The sequence below is a fragment of the Pholcus phalangioides genome, unplaced genomic scaffold (genome assembly GCF_987345545.1).
Source record: "Pholcus phalangioides strain wild (caught in Gottingen) unplaced genomic scaffold, Ppha-v1.0 ptg000003l_1, whole genome shotgun sequence".
NCBI lineage: Eukaryota > Metazoa > Arthropoda > Arachnida > Araneae > Pholcidae > Pholcus > Pholcus phalangioides.
In genome coordinates this window covers 27,374,345-27,392,763 of record NW_028301596.1, presented here as the reverse complement: position 1 = coordinate 27,392,763, position 18,419 = coordinate 27,374,345, and the positions used below count along the sequence as shown (strand labels likewise).

Sequence of the window (18,419 nt, the reverse complement as noted above, 5' to 3'; positions counted from 1 at the left end):
ACTACACCATCACCAACTCTGGCTATTTCGCTATATTGCAATTTACTGCCATTAATGAGATTGGTTGGAAATGAAGGTGCTGTCTATTGATGGGTGCCTCAAGTTTGTTAGGGAAAATATCTTATCTATATCCTCCGTCAGGTTCGAACTCAGGACCGTGACAGCAACCTTCGGGGTGGTAGACGAGCATCCTACCACCATGCCACTCAGGCGCAGACCATGAGACTAGAGGTGCATGAGCCAGACATTCAAGAATGATGGGAGGAACATGTTCATTGCGTGCAACAGCAAAGCAAATACCCATTGAGCTAATTAAGATCTTGCTTATTATGATTAACGCAACAGCTTATTATGATCACTTCTTAGGAAGACGGAGAGAGAAATGAAAAGTCCCTCACTTCAAATGAGATTAAGATATGTGTAGAACCTGAGAATATCTGTGCAAAACTTTGTAGAAAAGAAGCACCCCCAAATAAAGCTGCAGTAGTGCGAATAATAAATGATAGTGTGATCTCCCATTTCCAAAAAAAAAAAACAACAGAGGCATAGATCGAGTTCCATTTCAAATAAGTTTACAGACGGTGAGTGCAGTGCGTATGTCATCCTAAATGGTGGTAGTCCAGTGTCTGGTCATTTAGAACAATTTAATTTGTAAACATTATCGTATTGTATATTTATTTATGGTATTATTATTTTTCAAATACGTTATTTTATTAATTATATTATGATCTCTATTATTTATTATATTATTATTATGTTGCATAATTGTGAATGAATGACGTTTTTATTAGTCATTTTCATGCGAATGAATAATTGTATAATGAATTATTCAATTTTACATTATTTCCGATCAGGAAGTTTGATTCGCATAATGAGCGATTCGGATAATAAGCACATTGGCAGAACAAATTAAGCTAGTTAACTGAAGTTCCACTGTAATTGTGTTGGTATGCATTCAAGCAAACATAAAAGATCATAAAAATGATAAATTTTTCAGAGTATTTTGGCATAAAATATGAACTTTATTTCTCACATCTGACAATTATCTCCCATTTGAAGGTAGTTATTTGTTTGAAGGTTTCAGCCGAGTATATAACGCTCTACAACTAACGTGCAAAATCAGGTTTTTTACTGAATAACATTCTTGTACCATCTGTTATATGTACCTTCTGTTATTAAGTAGGTATCTCCTGCAGAAACCAACAGATGTAGCTATGCCACTTTATACAGCTGCAATCCAGGCAAAAAAGTTGTTTCCATAGTTTCAGCTACAACTTTTTTTGTGTCTAGTTTTAAAAAGCCACATAGACCGTTATTCGGCTGAACCCTTCATTTATCGAGTGTTTAAATTGTTATATGAGTTTACATGTCAGTTTTGTTTACTTTCAAAAGAGTACTCAATGTTTTGCGCCATTGGGTTGACCATCATTTCTATGATTTTGAACGAGACATCATGCTTCTGGAAAACTTGCACTCATTTCTTGAAAAAGTAAAAGGAAAAAATATGAAAAAGTGGTCAGAATCAATAAACAAAGTTATACAACGCAGGGTAAGAACTTTTTATTTTGTTATAAAACTCTGTTTACTTTATTATAATCTCATACCTGCCACAGGATGTTTTAGATGATAACTGGACACACCAGTTCAGTCAATTGAACTTTGTTATTACTGGGTTTCACCGTATACACATACTAGTAATGGGGAAAAAAACATGTATATATATATATATATATATATATATACACATTCAATTATAGCAGGTTCTGTCAAGTTTGGAATGACATTATCTTCTCTGCAACGTTAAAATTGAAAAATAAGTAAGTCACTACTTGTAGTAAGTCACTAGTCCGACGGGCCAGTGAAAATGAAAACCTACTGGGTTCACTGACATCATGACTAGTCTGATAAGAAAAATCTGTTTTCAGAATAATAACGCATTTCCTTAAAAACGAACTTGTCAAAAGAAGACAGGTAAACCTTCAACATGATACTTTCACGACATGGAAATTCAAGCATTTACCATATTGACTTCAAAATATAGAAGTCAGGTGGCAGCACCAGCAAGAACACGAAACAAGCACAACTCTGACAATAAAAATATATGTAGGTTAAAGTAGTTGTAGACTTACAACACAAATATACATTTAATTGCAAACCTACATTGGCAGTTTGGAGGAGAGATCAGGGCTGTCTTAAGAGCATCATGGACTCTTAAGAATTCCATCTGGGCTAAGTGATTTTCCTGAGGCCTTACCTGACAAATTTTCAAAACTTCCAATCATTTCTCATTTCTATGAGGCCTCTTTTCCCGTGAGGCCTACTTATTGAATGCAAGACACACACAATGCTGGATGCTCAAGCACACGGTTGGGTTTCACCAACGCAATTCTGACATAGCTCCCATATTCAGAATCGCCAACATAAAGAAAACATTTGGGGGAGCTGAAAATTGCTGTTCGTCCTGTGTACCTGTATACATGGCACCGTAGTGCATATGCAGGAGAAGGAAAGTGCATTGCATTGTTTTTTCAGGAATTATTGGGGGGAGGCAGGCTCAAATGGCCTCAGCCTCTAGATTTTAGTGCCTAAGATTTAGCAGCTAAATCATTGACCATCAGGAAAGGAAAGAAAAATTTCAGCTTGAATTTGCTCCACAAGGATTTATAGGAATCAGACAATAATCATGGGAATCATTTGCTTGAAATCAGTTGTTCTGAAAGTTTGAATCGCATGGGAGAGATTCTCTAAAATGAAACAATCCTTATAAAACAGTGTTTTTCGCAATGTAAATAAAAATATCACAAAACTAAAAAAAATACCTCAACTCAGTTGAACAGCCACTTACCATACAATGTAATTTTATCAAATTCTACATGTGCAATAATAAATAGATCAAATCAATATTTTTACAGGGGAATTAAGAAAGAATTATACGATTTCATAAAATTTATATATTTTCAAAAATTAAAAACAGTGATAAGTAATAAACTGAAGGGCCAAAAAAACTGGTACAGGCATGCATATGCAAATAAAGAGATATGGAACCAATCGGAGTACGGCGCTGCAGTCGGCAATGCCTATATAACACAACAAGTGTCTGGCATAGTTGTTAGATCGGTTACTGCTGCTACAATGGCAGGTTATCGAGATTTAAGTGAGTTTGAACGTGGTGTTATAGTCGGCGCACGAGAGATGGGACATAGCATCTCCGAGGTAGCGATGAAATTTGGATTTTCACGTACGACCCTTTCACGAGTGTACCGTGAATATCGGGAATCCGGTAAAAAATTGAATCTATGACATCGCTGCGGCCGGAAAAAGATCATGCAAGAACGGGACCAAAGACGACTGACGAGAATCATTAAACGTGACAGATGTGCAACCCTTCCGCAAATTGCTGCAGATTTCAAAGCTGGGTCATCAACAAGTGTCAGCGTGCGAACCATTCAACGAAACATCATCGATATGGGCTTTCGGAGCCGAAGGCCCACTCGTGTACCCTTGATGACTGCACGACACAAAGCTTTACGTCTCGCCTGGACCCAACAACATCGACATTGGAATGTTGAGGACTGGAAACACATTGCCTGGTGTGACGAGTCTCGGTTTCAATTGCTTCGAGCTGATGGACGTGTATGGGTATGGAAACAACCTCATGAATCCATGGACCCTACATGTCATTAGGGGACTGTTCAAGCTGGTGGAGTCTCGGTGATGGTATGGGGCATGTGCAGTTGGAGTGATATGGGACCCCTGATACGTCTATCAGGTGTACAAGTATAAAATGCGGATTTTTTTTCAAAAAAACACGTTAAATTCGGAAGAATGATAAAAAGTGCTTTATTCAAAGTATGCTCTTATTGCTTGTTATATATTTCCCCCATCTTTCCTGAAATTTGTGAATACCACGGCAGTAAAAGTCTTCCCCTTTTGCTGGGAACCATTCATCGAGCTATTTTTTCACAGCTTCGTATGAACCAAAGCGTTGCTCAGAAAGTGCATGACCCATCAAAGCAAACAAGTGGTAATCGGAAGGAGCCAAGTCTGGTGAGTAAGCCGCATAAGGTTGAACTTCCAGCTGAGTGCTTCCAAAGTGCCGCGAACCGCTTTTGCTGTATGTGATGGAGCATTGCACATTGACCATTGAACATTGTCAAGGAGCATTTCACGTTGTCATGGGGCATTGTGATTGTAAACAGCTTGTTGATTAATGCCCAATTGCACTGCGAGTTGTTTTTGTGTCTGTGTAGTATCATCTTCGTCCAAAAATGCTTCCAATTCCACGTCTTCTTCTTTTTTTGGCGGTTTTCCATGTTCCTTGTCTGCAACATCGAAGTCGCCGCTTTTGAAAAACCGAAACCATCATTCACACGTATCTTGCGATGGAGCATGTTCACCATAAGTTTCTCGAAGTAATTGGTATGATTCAGCAGCAGTTTTCTTCAAATGAAAACAAAAAAATTAATGCTGTCCGTGAATGCTCTTTCGACATATAATATATAATATAAACGTCCGTATAACTTTCGATATATTGAACAAAACAATACAACACTATGCACACACTTTTCCAATTTATCACTCGTGCGCATCTGACACTTGTTGATGCATTTCATACTTGTACACCTAGTACATTCAGTTACAAATACAGAAGCCACAAAAAGGCAACTTGCCTAACCTTGTACACCTGGTAGATATGACTCTGACAGGTGACAGGTATGTAAGCATCCTGTCTGATCACCTGCACCCATTCATATCCATTGTGCATTCCGACGGACTTGGACAATTTCAGCAGGACAGAATTGCTACAAAGTGGCTCCAGGAACACTCTTCTGACTGTAGACACTTCTGCTGGCCACCAAAATCCCCAGACATGAACATTATTGAACATTTCTGGGATGCCTTGCAACGTGCTGTTCAGAAGAGATCTCCACCCCCTCTTACTCCTATGGATTTGGACAGCCCTGCAGGATTGATGGTGTCAATTACCTCCAGCACTACTTCAGTCGAGTGCATGTCAGGTCGTGTTGCCGCACTTCAGCGGGCTCGCGGGGCCCTACACGATATTAGGAAGGTTTACCAGTTTTTTTGGCTCTTCAGTGTATGTGAATTGTATAAAGAAAATTTTCACATTTCAAATTATGAACAATTAATAACGCTAATGTGTCGTTTATGAAGCTCTTTTTTGATAAAAAAGTGAAGTTATTGAAAATATTGAAAGGGGGTGTGATAACCCACATAAAGTAATCTCTGTTAGACCAGACGCCATCTGGGTTGAGATTTTAATTTCATAAACTTAAGAGAAAACATTTTTTAAGAGAACTCCTACTTCTTTGAAATATTGTTCTTCAGGAATAGAGCACCACACAAATCCATTCTGATGATTTCGAACACAGCATCATCTCTCACTCGATCTAATGGCAGAAACATGGGTAGATTAGTCAAGGCTTTCAAGTTGAATCTTTTACAAGTCACACACTGTGAAATCACACATATCTTATAGCTCGTCTCGATGAAAAGATCTAATACAGCTCTCTAAGTTTCGAAGCTAGAATTTGAACATCAGCATGGTTATTTTTTATGTCATATTCTCTGATTAGACACCTCAGTACATGATGTTTAGATGGAAGCAGAATAGGATAACGAAATGAAAACTCATCATCCCTCTCAATGATTTTAATTTTCAGTCGCATCAGTGTACTTTGATCCTTCACCAGCAACAATTTCTTGTATGTTTCACCACTTGCTGGAAAAGAGATGATCCACGACCACATCGCCGTGGGTGTCAGCAACCGAGGATTGTCCAAAACTGAAGCAAGGTCTGACTGGAGAAAGCTATCACCATGGCAAGGCAATTTTAATTGGTGAAGAAGCAGCTGGAGGAGATACATAACCCTGCGTTAAACCAGCTTAGAGCAAGCTAGGAACCCACGAACCCGGCCACGGTTGCAGGAATCAACCGGAGAGCCATGGCTCAGAGTCCAAGAAAAAAGAGCAATCAATGAAGGAAAAGCAGGGCCAGACCCGTAGTAGCAATGAAGCTGCTTCTTCTTTTTGGTGCGGTTTCATGACAAGAATTTCTGCCCAAGGATGCCACGTGTCATAAGTGAGGTAAGAAAAATCACTTTGCTGGGGTTTGCAAGTCAAGGGTAACTGTGAACACTTCACCAGTGCGTAAAGTTGGGATGAAGACATCAAAGACATTCCTTGGCTACTTAGTATCATCCGCGTCATCGCGCAAAGAGACTTGGGAAACCATCTTAGTTGGAGATGTCAGAGTCAACTGGATGAAAATGTCAGAATCAACTCATCTGGTAGATTCAAGAGCAGACGTGACAGGTGTCCTAGCTAGTTTCTACAGATGGAAGAAAAACAGATTTCAAAAACTCAAACTTCCTGACTGAAACCTTTCGAGTCCTGGTGCAGCGAATTTGGACATCAAGAGAATGTTTGAGTGCCAACTAGCTTGCAAATCAGCCTCTACGTCAACAAAAGTCTATGTGATCAAGGCATGGGCGGAGATACGGGATGGGGGAAGGGGCGTTGGGGGGCATTGCCCCCCACCCCAGAGTCAAAGGTGGAGTCGACTGATCTAATGTATATATGCATATATGAATTGACATCATCATCATTGTGCCCCCCCCCCCCGGAAATAATCACCATGCCCCCCACCTCACCCCCACCCCCTAGACCTCCAAGTCTATCTCCACCTATGGATCAAGGGACCCGATCGTTCACTATTGTCAAGAAAACATTGTATCCAACTGAAGTTGATTCAACGACTCAAAGTGACGGCTCACATCCTAGCTCAAGTAGTCAACCTGGAAAAAGAATCTCTTCAAATTTTCGATGGACTTGGAGAACTGTTGGGAGAATACGAAATCAAACTGAATCCTGGTGTCATACTCTTTGCACTTCATGTTCCAAGGCTAGTTCCTATCCCATTGATGGATAAAGTAATACCATCTCAATGCGATGTTGAAGGATGGAATAATTGAATCAGTCATAGAACCGAATGAATGGTGTGCTCCACTTGGGTTAGCAGCGAAACCAAATGTTCAGATATCCCCAGAAGCCAGGATCTTTTCCAAGATCGATGCCAAAACAGGATTTTGGCACAAAAGTCTTGAAGGTTGATGACTTTCATCACGCCTTTTGCGAGGTTCAGGTTCTTGAAACTTCTATATATATATATATATATATATATATATACATACACAGAGTTTCTTAAGCTCCAGAAGTTATTCAACGCGACGTTGCAAACCTTCTACAGGGTATCTCAGCCGTGACAAACCTGACAGACAACACTTTAGTATGGGGTACTCGAAGAACATGACAGACATCTCAGAGAAGTTCTTCGATGGTTCCGTGATGCGAACTGCACCCTCAACAGGGACAAGTGTCTTCGGCATCACTGAAGTAAGGTTCTTAGGCCATCTGATGGACCACAAATGAATCCGGCCAGACCCAATGAAAGTAGAAGCCACAGAAAATCTTCAACCAACAAAATATGTACGTGAAATGCAATATTTCATTGGAATGGTGAAATATTTGGCTGAGTTCATACCAAATTTTAGCGAAATTTTAGCTCAGATTCACCCGCTATTGAAAATCGTGTCTAAGCTACCAGTCATCGTCTCTGCAAATTACATAGTCTTATGGCATGGGAAGTGTTGCTTCAAGTACAAAAGGATGGTACCCTGTGGCCTACGCATCAAGAACTATGTCCATTGCAGAAAGAAGATACGCTGAAATCGAAAAAGAAGCGTTAGCACTCGAGCTTGTGAGAAATTTGAAGACTTCATTGTGGGACTCGATGTGCATCTTGAGACCGATCACAAACCACTTGTGCCCATATTTTCAACCAAGTAACTGGATGAATTAATGACTCGTTTGCGACACTTCAGGCTACGGATTATAAGATATTCATTCTCAATCTCATACACTCCAGGTAAACAGCTTTTAGCAGCAGACACCTTCTCAAGAGCCCCTGGGGCCGTTAAAGTATTACGTGAGCAAAATTTTAGCCCCCCCCCCCCTTGTCAGCAAAATTTCACTGCCCCCTACCTTCTAACGCATATTGGTAGGATCAAAAACGTACGCAGAAGGTGGGCATAGGGGTTTCGTACGCCTCCCTCCCCCGCCCCCCCAGACGAAAAATAAATAAAATTTTGAAAGTAAATACCTTTATATGTTATTATAATTGATTTCTGTTAATTTCAATGCTATTTGAAGGGTAAGAACACAAATTTTCTCTTTAAAAATTCATTGCGACCCACCCTTTAAGCCATATATGGTAAACCCTTGACCTGCAAACCAAATGTGGCCCTTAAGTTTATCTGATGTGGCTTGTTCCCCTCAAACCTAATTTTGTAAAAATGAACTAAGCGGCACATTTACAAATCATTTAAATTACCAGTGACAAAATTCCAGAGCATTTAAGTGGCCCGTGGCACATTTTCAGATCACTGAGGTAGGTCTCAAAGATCACCTAAGTAACCTGCAACACAGTTACAGAACACTTAAATGATCTGTGGCACATTTAGAGATCCCTTTATTGACATGTGGCATAGTTTTACATATCTCTCAAGTTACCCGTGGAACATTCCCAGATTACTTAAGTGATCCGTTGCATAATTAAGAATCAGTTGAGTGATGCGCGCCACATTTCCAGGGCACTTAAGCTGCCCGGAAACATTTCCAGAGCACTTGAAGCATCTGTGAAACATTTAGAGATCATTAAAGTGGCTCTGTAGGACAGGGTTTTCCAACGTGAAAGCTCGTAAGGAAACTTTGATGGTAGCGAGGCTATTCCGCGGAACCATTAAAAAATTTTGATTATTTCTTCAATATACAGGGTGTCGTAAAAGCCTGCATTTGCTCTGCGAAACAAGAATCCTCACTTGCAGTAGATAAAAGTGTCAAAAAATATATATATTTGTGAGTTAGACATACTGTGACCATATGATCCATATTTTACAGGGCAGAATTATTTTTCATAATATTCAGTTATTTCATCATTTTAATAAAAATGTTAATTTTTTCAAGCTTTCTAAGAAAACTCACTTTGAAATTTTTAAATCGTGAATTTATTATTTTAACATGAGCTATGGATCAATGGAAATGTCCTTTTTTTTTTTTTGTTGTTTGTTTTTCATATGGTCATCCTAGTTATGCACATAGCTTAAGGATAATGAAAAACATGCTCATTTAATCTTTTTTTTCCCCCATTTTCAATAAACTAATTAGACTGTTACTTATACAGTTCACAGCCGATCCCAAACGGCTTTTTTGTTTCTCACTGAGAGGGCTTTGAACGCCAAACGTTTGGTGTGCACACTTTCTTCAATAGCAATGTACTGTTTGATCATCATGACGCTGTTTTCACAATAGTTCCTTGTATCAGAAAAAAGCACTGTGAAGGACAAAAGAGGGTATTGAACACATGACATTTCTGAGCATTTTGTGGCACAGTTCACAAGTATCTTATCGACCTAGGCTACCATATTTCACTGCTATGTAATTAGTATTTCACAAATACCCAGTTTTTTAATCTTGACAACTAGTACACAATATCACTGATTTCTCGTTTAAGTATTCACATTAAAATTCACGAAATTCAAGAAACTGTCAAAAGAACAAGAAACCAGTAAAAAAAATAGATGAAATCAAGGCCGAACTGGGGAGGGGGCAACTGCCCTGGGCGCCAAACTTTAGGGGGGGGCGGCAAATATCAGTGAAGAACAAACATAATGTTATAAAATCATCAGAATTTAAGTGGCGAGGGGTGACAAAATCATGTTTGCCCCTCCTCATAAAAATCGTAGTCACTATCCTGGATGAAATTGTCGTTAACAATAAATAATATTGATAACAAAATACAGAACAAGAGGAAAAAAATACTACTCACTGTACTTGGTCATGGGTCGAGTGTGAATTTTCTCATATACCATTCTCATCCGAAATGTGGAACGAGTGGTCAAAGTAAGTGAAAGGGTGACTATAACCCCCCCCCCCTTTCCAGGGTGCCAAACCAGCACCAGCCTATAGTGAATATAAACAAAAAATATTTATTCTTAAGCTTCAACAGAGTAAAACAAGACGAGCTGAAGCTTCAAAAAATAAGAACACAACGAAACTACAGCCAAATCGCTGGATCACTTCCCTTGCTATGAAAGAGAGCACAAACTGATATCGTGGCCTCAGAGGAGTGAAAAATTCCAACTTGAGCAAAAACATGAAAGTGAAAGGACGTTCAGTTCTTAGCAATTGACCATTTTGTTTTCCTGGAGCATGCTAAATGTTTGCTTGTCATGGGATGTTACATGACCAACACTGATTAGAGATTGAGAGCGATTATGTGTTATTACTAGGAGTGGGAATTATATTGACATTTTCGGTGAATTCACCCACGTACAATGATGGTCACTCGTGGGAAATTTCCCTTACTCTTTTCTTTCAACATTAAACAAAAGAATAATTGGAAGAAAAAAACGCAGGTCAATGTCAATGCCTTTCTTGAGACCTTCTTCCGAGAATGATCATTTCTATATATTTGAATCGATGTAATTATTGTGGATTACAAAAATTTATCACTATATTTGTTTTTCATTGCATATTGTCACTTCAAAAGCCCTAAACTTTGATGATCAACTAATTGACTGATTGTTGACAGAGGTACAGTATCAGATGCCGCAACCAGATGCTTGGTCAGCCGGGGCAAACACGCATTAAGAAAACCCCCCCCCTTTTAATGTTGGGAATAAGTTAAAGAGTGAAATTTTCGCCCCCTGTGGTCCGGCGCCCGGGTCACCAGAACTCCCAAGTTCCTCTCTGGTTACAGCCCTACTCAGAATAGTTTAAAAAAACACTCCTTTAAAGCACTGAATAGGCAATCAGCAATGTCGACAGCTTACCCTGACGTGGGCGATGTTACCGCACCTTCTGTGAGGTCTATGGGATGGGGGGGGGGGGTTATTTTCAAAGAGGTTTCAATTGTACGATTTTCACCCTTATACGACGTTTTGACGTGGCCTCTTGAACGTTGTGTAAACAAGGTTCCATTTGTGGTAATGAATTTGTAAGAATCTGGTGAGGGCACAGAATGCAAAGGGACAATTTAATACGTCAGAATCTTTGAAGGAAGACTCTCATAAAAATCCTCATGTAGGTCTTGAGAGTTTTGGGAATACTAATTCCCAGGAAGTCATTTGACTGTTGTTGTCTGAAGGACTTGTGTGCGAGAATAGGAAGAAAGAAAGAAAAGAGCCAACAAGAATATTGTTTGTCTTCTACTGGTTGATTTTCCAATATTTTTCTCTGAATTATTTTATAGTACCCGTTCTCAACAGAAATAAAAAAAAAAAATTGCTTCAGGTGAAACAGTAACAAGAAAATTTTTCAAGCTACCAGGGTTCCGGGATTCCATCCCTTTTGTATCCGTAGAACCCCAAAAAAGCTCTCATGGAACCCAAGGGTTCCACGGAACATCGGTTGGAAAACCCTGCTGTAGGGGACTTATCAATAGGTAGAATGTTAGTTCAGGTGTCCAATAACTATTGAAAGGTTTTCCCGTTTTTGGCACTCCGAATAAGATGCCATTAAGAATACTTCATATCTTCATAAAGGGTGGTTAATTACGTAAGCATCATCCTCCAGACCAACCATGGCCCCTGCTCTGTCCCCCTAGAGGACGTAAGCATCATCCAAACCCCCCCCCCTCCTCCCTTGTCATCAAAAGTCAGCAAATCGGACGCCCCCTCCCCCCCCCCCCATCGATGCTGACGTAATATTTGAATGACCCCCCTCTTGAAAGTGACAATTCTGGTGAATTGGACAAAGAGACCAAAGCTTACATGACAAGGTGTTCATCGAGGACGACTTATATCGCCTTGCAATCCCATCAGTCTTACAGAAAGACATTCCAGAACAACTTCATTATGGTCACTTAGGAGTGAACAAGTGTCGTGCCCTTGCAAGAGTGTGTGTTTGGTGGCCCAGTCTGTCAATGTAAATTGAAGATAGGGTTAAGAAATGTGCTATGTGTTGTCAGAATAGGAACAGCAGACATGATCCACTAATTCCTACAGACTTCCCTTCTAGATCATGAGAAATGGTGGCCATTGATTTGTTCAAGTTAAACAGAAAATGGTATTTGCTTCTTGCTGATTGGGTAGAGAGAGTAGTAGAGTATGTGTTGCTAAATTCGCTCATTTCTGCAAATGTTATTGAGCACTTCAAATCGATCTTTGCCCACCATGACATTTCGAAGGAGGTATGCAGTGACAATGGGGGTTGATTCAAGAATGTGAGAAACTCCCAATTCCAAGAACTTGCATGGATGTATGGATTGGTGGCCAAAGGACTGATGAAGAAAAATTCAGATCCATACCTAGCACTGATGCAGTACAGGAACACGCCATTGGAGAATAACTATAGTTCACTCAACTACTGATGGGGCGTCACCTTAGAACAGGTTCTGATTTACCCTCGTCTGCTAAAGCCTTTCCAACCCGATGACGATTGCTTAAGGGGAAGGAAAAGGCAAGAATTGAGAAGCAGAGGAAAAATTTCAATGATCGCCATAGTGTCCGCACTTGAGAGCAGCTGAATCTAGGAGATGCTGTGTGGGAGGCGAACATCAATACTGGGTGAAATCGAGCACAGGACAGATACCCCAAAATCTTTCATCATCAAGACGCCAAGGGGATCTGTGAGAAGCAATCGGTTTCACATGAACAAGACTGAATGCCCTGAGTCTGTTTCAGAATCTGACGACAATTTGCCAAGAAAGCAGGAAGACAAACATCCATCTCCATCAGAGCAACACAATACGGTCATGTGGTGCGGAAACCCAGGCACTATCTGCTAGTTGACACTATGAACTAGTAATTTTTATGAAAAAAATAAACATAAAAGGGGGGATTGTGTTGGAAGTTAAATGAAGTGATGCATAATAATTGGATCAGGTGAAAAGGCCAAATAAATTGACTGTTGGACGAGAGAGCATGTTGAACGTTCTGGTTTAGATATCTGTGTAATGTGATTATAAATTATTATCATTGGATCTGGTGTGTACTTTAATTGTGATATGTCTAGGAGGCTAAGCAAAGAACGTCCACTGGGTAACAGTATACAACCTTTTTTCAGATATGTGCAGATTGGAAGGAATATATCTTGACATCCGTTCAACCTTGGTAGTCCTACACAGTATCTATCATTTTGTTTCCTATCGAGTGATACAAAAAAATTTTCTTTTGCTTTTCCACCTCCGCTTTAGTCAGATGACTCCTATTTTCACCAATACCAATTGTTTCCAAACTCAAATAAATCTGAAACTTTCAATGGATGGATAGATTCGTGAGATGCGTGGCACTGGCATTGCTATTCACTTCTCTGTTGCAGATCGCCACAAACAGCACATCCCAATTTAGTTTCAATAGCTGTCCAACCCCCTTGTAATTGCCTTAACTGCCCAGTTAAAAAACTCCCATAAAAGTCCGCTCCAGTAAGTACTTTTATCTCGGGCCAATCTGGACCCACATCTTATTCCTTTTGAATTCCTTCAAAAGTCTATGATCGAGAAAAATTTGAGGAATATTTCCACAAATGACTTCCTGACTCAAAACTTCAAATTCAAATTCCGCTTTAGCACACCTGCCAACCGCTCCTACCTTAACACGATATTTACATGGGGGGGGGGTGGGACCTTGCTTCAATTACACACCCTCCAAAAAGGGAATGGGAAATGTTATGTGTTCCGATTGGAGTCAAACCTATTTCTTTAGCAGTAGACTGTTTAATATAGGATTTCTGTGACTCACAATCTAAAAGGGCACAAACCTTTTTTTTTTGGACTTACCCATGGTATTTATTTCTAACGTCAGTGACGACACAGAACCACTGTAGCTTTTTTTTATCACTCCGCTATATACAATTTCCTCCTTGTCCAAGTCCTTGGACTCATTATATCTTTGAGAAGGAATATCGGTTCAGAGCAATGAATAGTGCTGTTTTTTGCATATGTGACAGCAGACGAAACTCCTACAGAACCTTGCCAGATGCCCCTTTTTCAAGCATCTCAGGCGGCATCTTTTTTCTTTAAGTTTAGTGATTCTGTCATTTAATAGCATGGGCATGGCAGTTCCTACTTTCATTGGAGTGACTGCAGAAAACGCAGCTAGTTTCGATCTCTGTGTGTACAAAAGGGGTGACAATGACTTCTTTAGTTTTTGTTTGTCCTTAAATATTTCCGCACATGTATGAAAACCCTGCCTAGCTAGTGTCAGTCTCTTTTTATTTTCCACTTCAGAGTGAATAAAAGCCATTAACCGTGAAAGTCTTAAGTGTGTTTCCTGTTCAGGGGGGGGGGTCAAAGTTGATGGGGGGAGGATCAGGAAACCTCATGAATGCCCGAAGAGGGGGGAGATTGAATATCTTTGCTCTTAAATGGGCTTCAATCTTATCTTCTAATTTGCTGAGAGATGTTTTCACAGTATTACCCACATTACAAATGACCAATTTCAATAGTTCTCGAACATACACTTCGACTAAAGTTCCTTTTCCCCCGAAGCACTGTTCCAATGTGTCTATAGTTTTTGGGTAGTTTTCTTCCTTTAGCGGGTACACATCTATAAACTTACTTGCTTTTGTGCCCGGCTGCGTTGCTTGACACAAATAATGAAATTTGTCTGGCGGAGATAACTCCCCAGACTCATGGATATGCTTAAATTGTTGTCAAAATGGAAGAAAATTGATCAATTGTCCATCAAATTTTTTCAACTCAATCTTGGAAAGCTTAAATTTTGTCTTATTTTCAGAAAGAATTCTTGCGGCTGCTTCACTCTGAGCAGAGTTAGCTACCCTGGTCTTTTCACCAAATCATTCGATATTTATGAACCTGTCTGCCTAGTCCTCTGCACCCCTGTGATTCATTAGAAATTTTCTCATCTTTAACATTTTCTGTATCCAGAAGTACATCCGTTACCAAATTATCAAGTTCATACAATTCGGCTTTTAAATTTCTCAATTTGGTGAATTTATCGGTTAGTAAACCAAAATATAAAATCTTTATCTAATTCATCAATTATTAGATTCACAGTTCTAGTAAAAGATGCTCAAATGGGAGCTCTTCTTTTAACAAGTTTCTCCATTATCAAAAAAAATTAAATTGCAAATTACTAAACAAAAATTATTGACACAAAATTTCTAAAAAGTTCAATACAAAAGTTATAATTTCAAAATTTTTTCAATTAAGTACTGGATGTCATGAAATGTTTATTTTCTCAAATAATGAATATCAATTTCAATAATTTGCATCCTGGCTGGCTCGCCACTTTTTACGTGATAACCCGCATAAAATTATCTCAGTTAGTCCAGACACCATCTGGGTGAGATATTAATTTACTAATAAACTTAAGAAAAGCCATTTTTCAAGATTGTGTAGATTTTCTTGGTTGTGCTTCTTCAGAACAAAAAGGAAAAGTAAAGAGACATTTTTCTCCAGCTGAAATTGTCTCTCTGTTGAGTAAAGGATTCATCAAGAGAACTCCTACATCTTTGAAATATCATGTTTAATATGCTTTAACACTAAATAATAACATATACGTTCACACAAATATAAAGCATCTTTGCTGCTTTTTAAAACAGCTGCAGCAACAACAAGAGAAAGAAAAAAAGGGTGACAGTGTTTCGTTTAGGTCCCTAAGCAACAACACCAAAACAGGGCGTGAAACCAAAACTAACCATACCACATCCAGACCTTAGAACCTAGGGGGTGTTGTGCCATCTAGGAGGAGAAGGAAAAGTTTACAAATTCAACAGGTAGGCTCAAAATATCGGGAGATAGGACTGGATATGAAAATATTGTTGAGAGAATATCAGGTATTCGCTAGAGAAGAAAATACTACTTTAAGTGTGAAAAATAATTCTATATAATAAAGCAAAAGTGGCTGTGCCACAACCATGAAAATGTTAAGAATATTTAAAATAACATAGCAGATCACCTAAAATTGTTTTTCCTATGAAGGAACTTGAAAATATTTTTGCACTGGGCCTTGTGTTCAGGGCCGTTTGAGGAGCATCATGGGTCCCCGGGCCAAGTGATTTTTCTGCGACCCTAGAAGGTAAATTCTCGAAAATTTCAACCACATTTCATTTTTGTGAGGCCCCGGGCAGTGCCCATGCATTAAGAAGTCACTGCTTGTGTTTGGTAATGGTGAATGGAGTTTGGCTACAAAGTTATCCACTCTGCACCATTACGATGCGCAAGATACATTCCACTTCAACTTGCAGCCGTGTTGATGATACTGTCTGCAGGATTCAAAGCCAAAAAATGTGTGGGTAGTTAGAAATTTCATAATAAAACAGTTCTATCCACTCAATATTGAAAAATAATTTGATCTCTTCGATTCCAAAATTAAAGCACATTTATTTTTGTTTAAAAACTGGGAAATGTCCTAAAAATATGTAACATCCTATGTGGGGAGAGTTACGTTTCAAAAAGCTTGAAACCCCTGCTTTAACACTAGAACTTTGCGGGTGGGTCAATTTGACCCAAATGAAACTGCTTTTTCATTTATCTCGAAAACTTAAGCGCAGATGGTAAAAAAGTTTTGTGACTTCATGATGTCGTATGAATTATTAATTCATGGAAATTTTATTCTCTACACATTTCATATTCCACAGCTATAAGCACTTATTCCCAGAACTGCAATTTGGGTCATTTTTACCCAACATGTTACTCTATGGGGAAAAATGGATGTAGAATTTTCTCGGAAGTGGTTACTCCTTTCTAAAATGTATTTCTAAAGAAAATAGTGAAGAATAAAGGTCTTTCAAGGTAAAGGCCAATTTTTTGTCCAAAGAGATTATCTTTTTTTTTCAATTGAGGAATGGCAAAAAGAGCTAAATATTTCTTTTTCTTTGTAAACTTGATGAATACCTGGTATTCTGATGGGACTCAAAAAAGGTTTTGGAAAAATATAAACTCAACTCTAGAAAAAACGTGTAGCTGAAAAAATTTCTGTATGCAAACAATGTCACAGAGAGGGAATAGAATTATGGCTTACATTTTAGGTAGACCCTAAATACATTTTGAATTGATTTCCAAACCTAGGGAAGGATCAGCGTCCAATGAATCCCTCTCTTTCAGAGCACTTAGTGATCCATTTGAGAACAAGGGCAGAAATATTTCACAACTGACAACTTTTTTCACTACACTGAAGCTGGCTGAAATAGTAAAAGCCAAAAAAATATGAGCTTAGTAGGGACGGTGAGACAAAACCAAAGAGAAATACCTGACACAATAAAGATAGTGAAACTACAATCGCATGAAGCATCACTACTGGAATACAGTGATGACATAATGAAAATTTATCTAGGAAAAAATTATAAAAATGTTTTATCAGTCAGCACGCTTCATCTGACAGTCAATATTGACAGTAGCAGCCCCAAAAAAAGCTTTTCCAGACTAAAATTCAACAAAATTCGTCATAGATGTAGCGGATCAAATGACCAGAAAATATTTGTAAAGGTAGCATAACGGAGGTTGCCTCTGTCCATGTTTTCTACTACTATAATAAATTCCTGGATTTTGTATAGAAGATTTTGTACAGAAAGCATCATACGTGTCACCCTTGCGCAAGAGGACACATTCATGCTCTCCTGATCATGTAACTGTTCGTTAATCATCAACATCAAAATGTGGAAACAAATCGGTTACTTTCTGCACTGGTTGTGCAACTTCAACATTCGGTAAATGTACAAAAATGACAAAAATAATTTGCTCCAAACTGCTCATCATTAATTCTATTTACCGATGAGAAATCAATATTTATTTTGACAGAATTTTTCTCATTATAGACTTTCTCATACTAAATTTGACATACTTGTTTTCATACACACTCTACATCTTTGCCATATTATGGAATTACTGAAACAAAGTTTTTGTATTGAATGGTGTACTGTATACAAAATCTTATTTTTACTGAATTACATAATTTTTTAGCTAATTTTGAAGCTTATTTCATATTCATAAACAAATATATTTTTCCGTTATTGAATACATAATTAAACAACTTTGAATAAAAGTAAAGAAAAAACCCAGGAACCAAAAATATATTTTAGTTTTTGCCATGAAACACTGTTTGGGTCAATTTTATTCTGTTCGCAGTTCCAGGTATACCAAAAGTTCCGCTGTTCTAGTGTTAAATGAATCAGAAGATATTATTGAAAGAGCTAAGGTTCTGTGGAATGGAAAATCGATCCAAAAAGAATCTATAGTATGTTTCAGGTTAACTTTGCAGTGAAGAGAAAGGTAGAGAGTGTATTCATTCGCCGCAAAATATAGTTCTCATATATCGAAGGTTTAAGATGAACCTTTATACATAATATTTCAATTTTTTCTATGATTTTGAAAAAAA

At 38.5% G+C, this 18,419-nt stretch overlaps 1 protein-coding gene across 2 annotated transcripts in view; it reads left to right on the top strand.

Moving 5' to 3' along the window:
* The window catches only part of Sos (Son of sevenless guanine nucleotide exchange factor), a 530,159-nt gene that overhangs the window by 364,616 nt on the left and 147,124 nt on the right, over nt 1–18,419 (top strand). For both annotated transcript variants that reach the window (XM_089247363.1, XM_089247362.1), the window contains one exon: nt 1,393–1,549. In XM_089247363.1, coding sequence (XP_089103489.1) covers nt 1,393–1,549 — 157 coding nt within the window. The remainder of the gene's footprint in view (nt 1–1,392; nt 1,550–18,419) is intronic.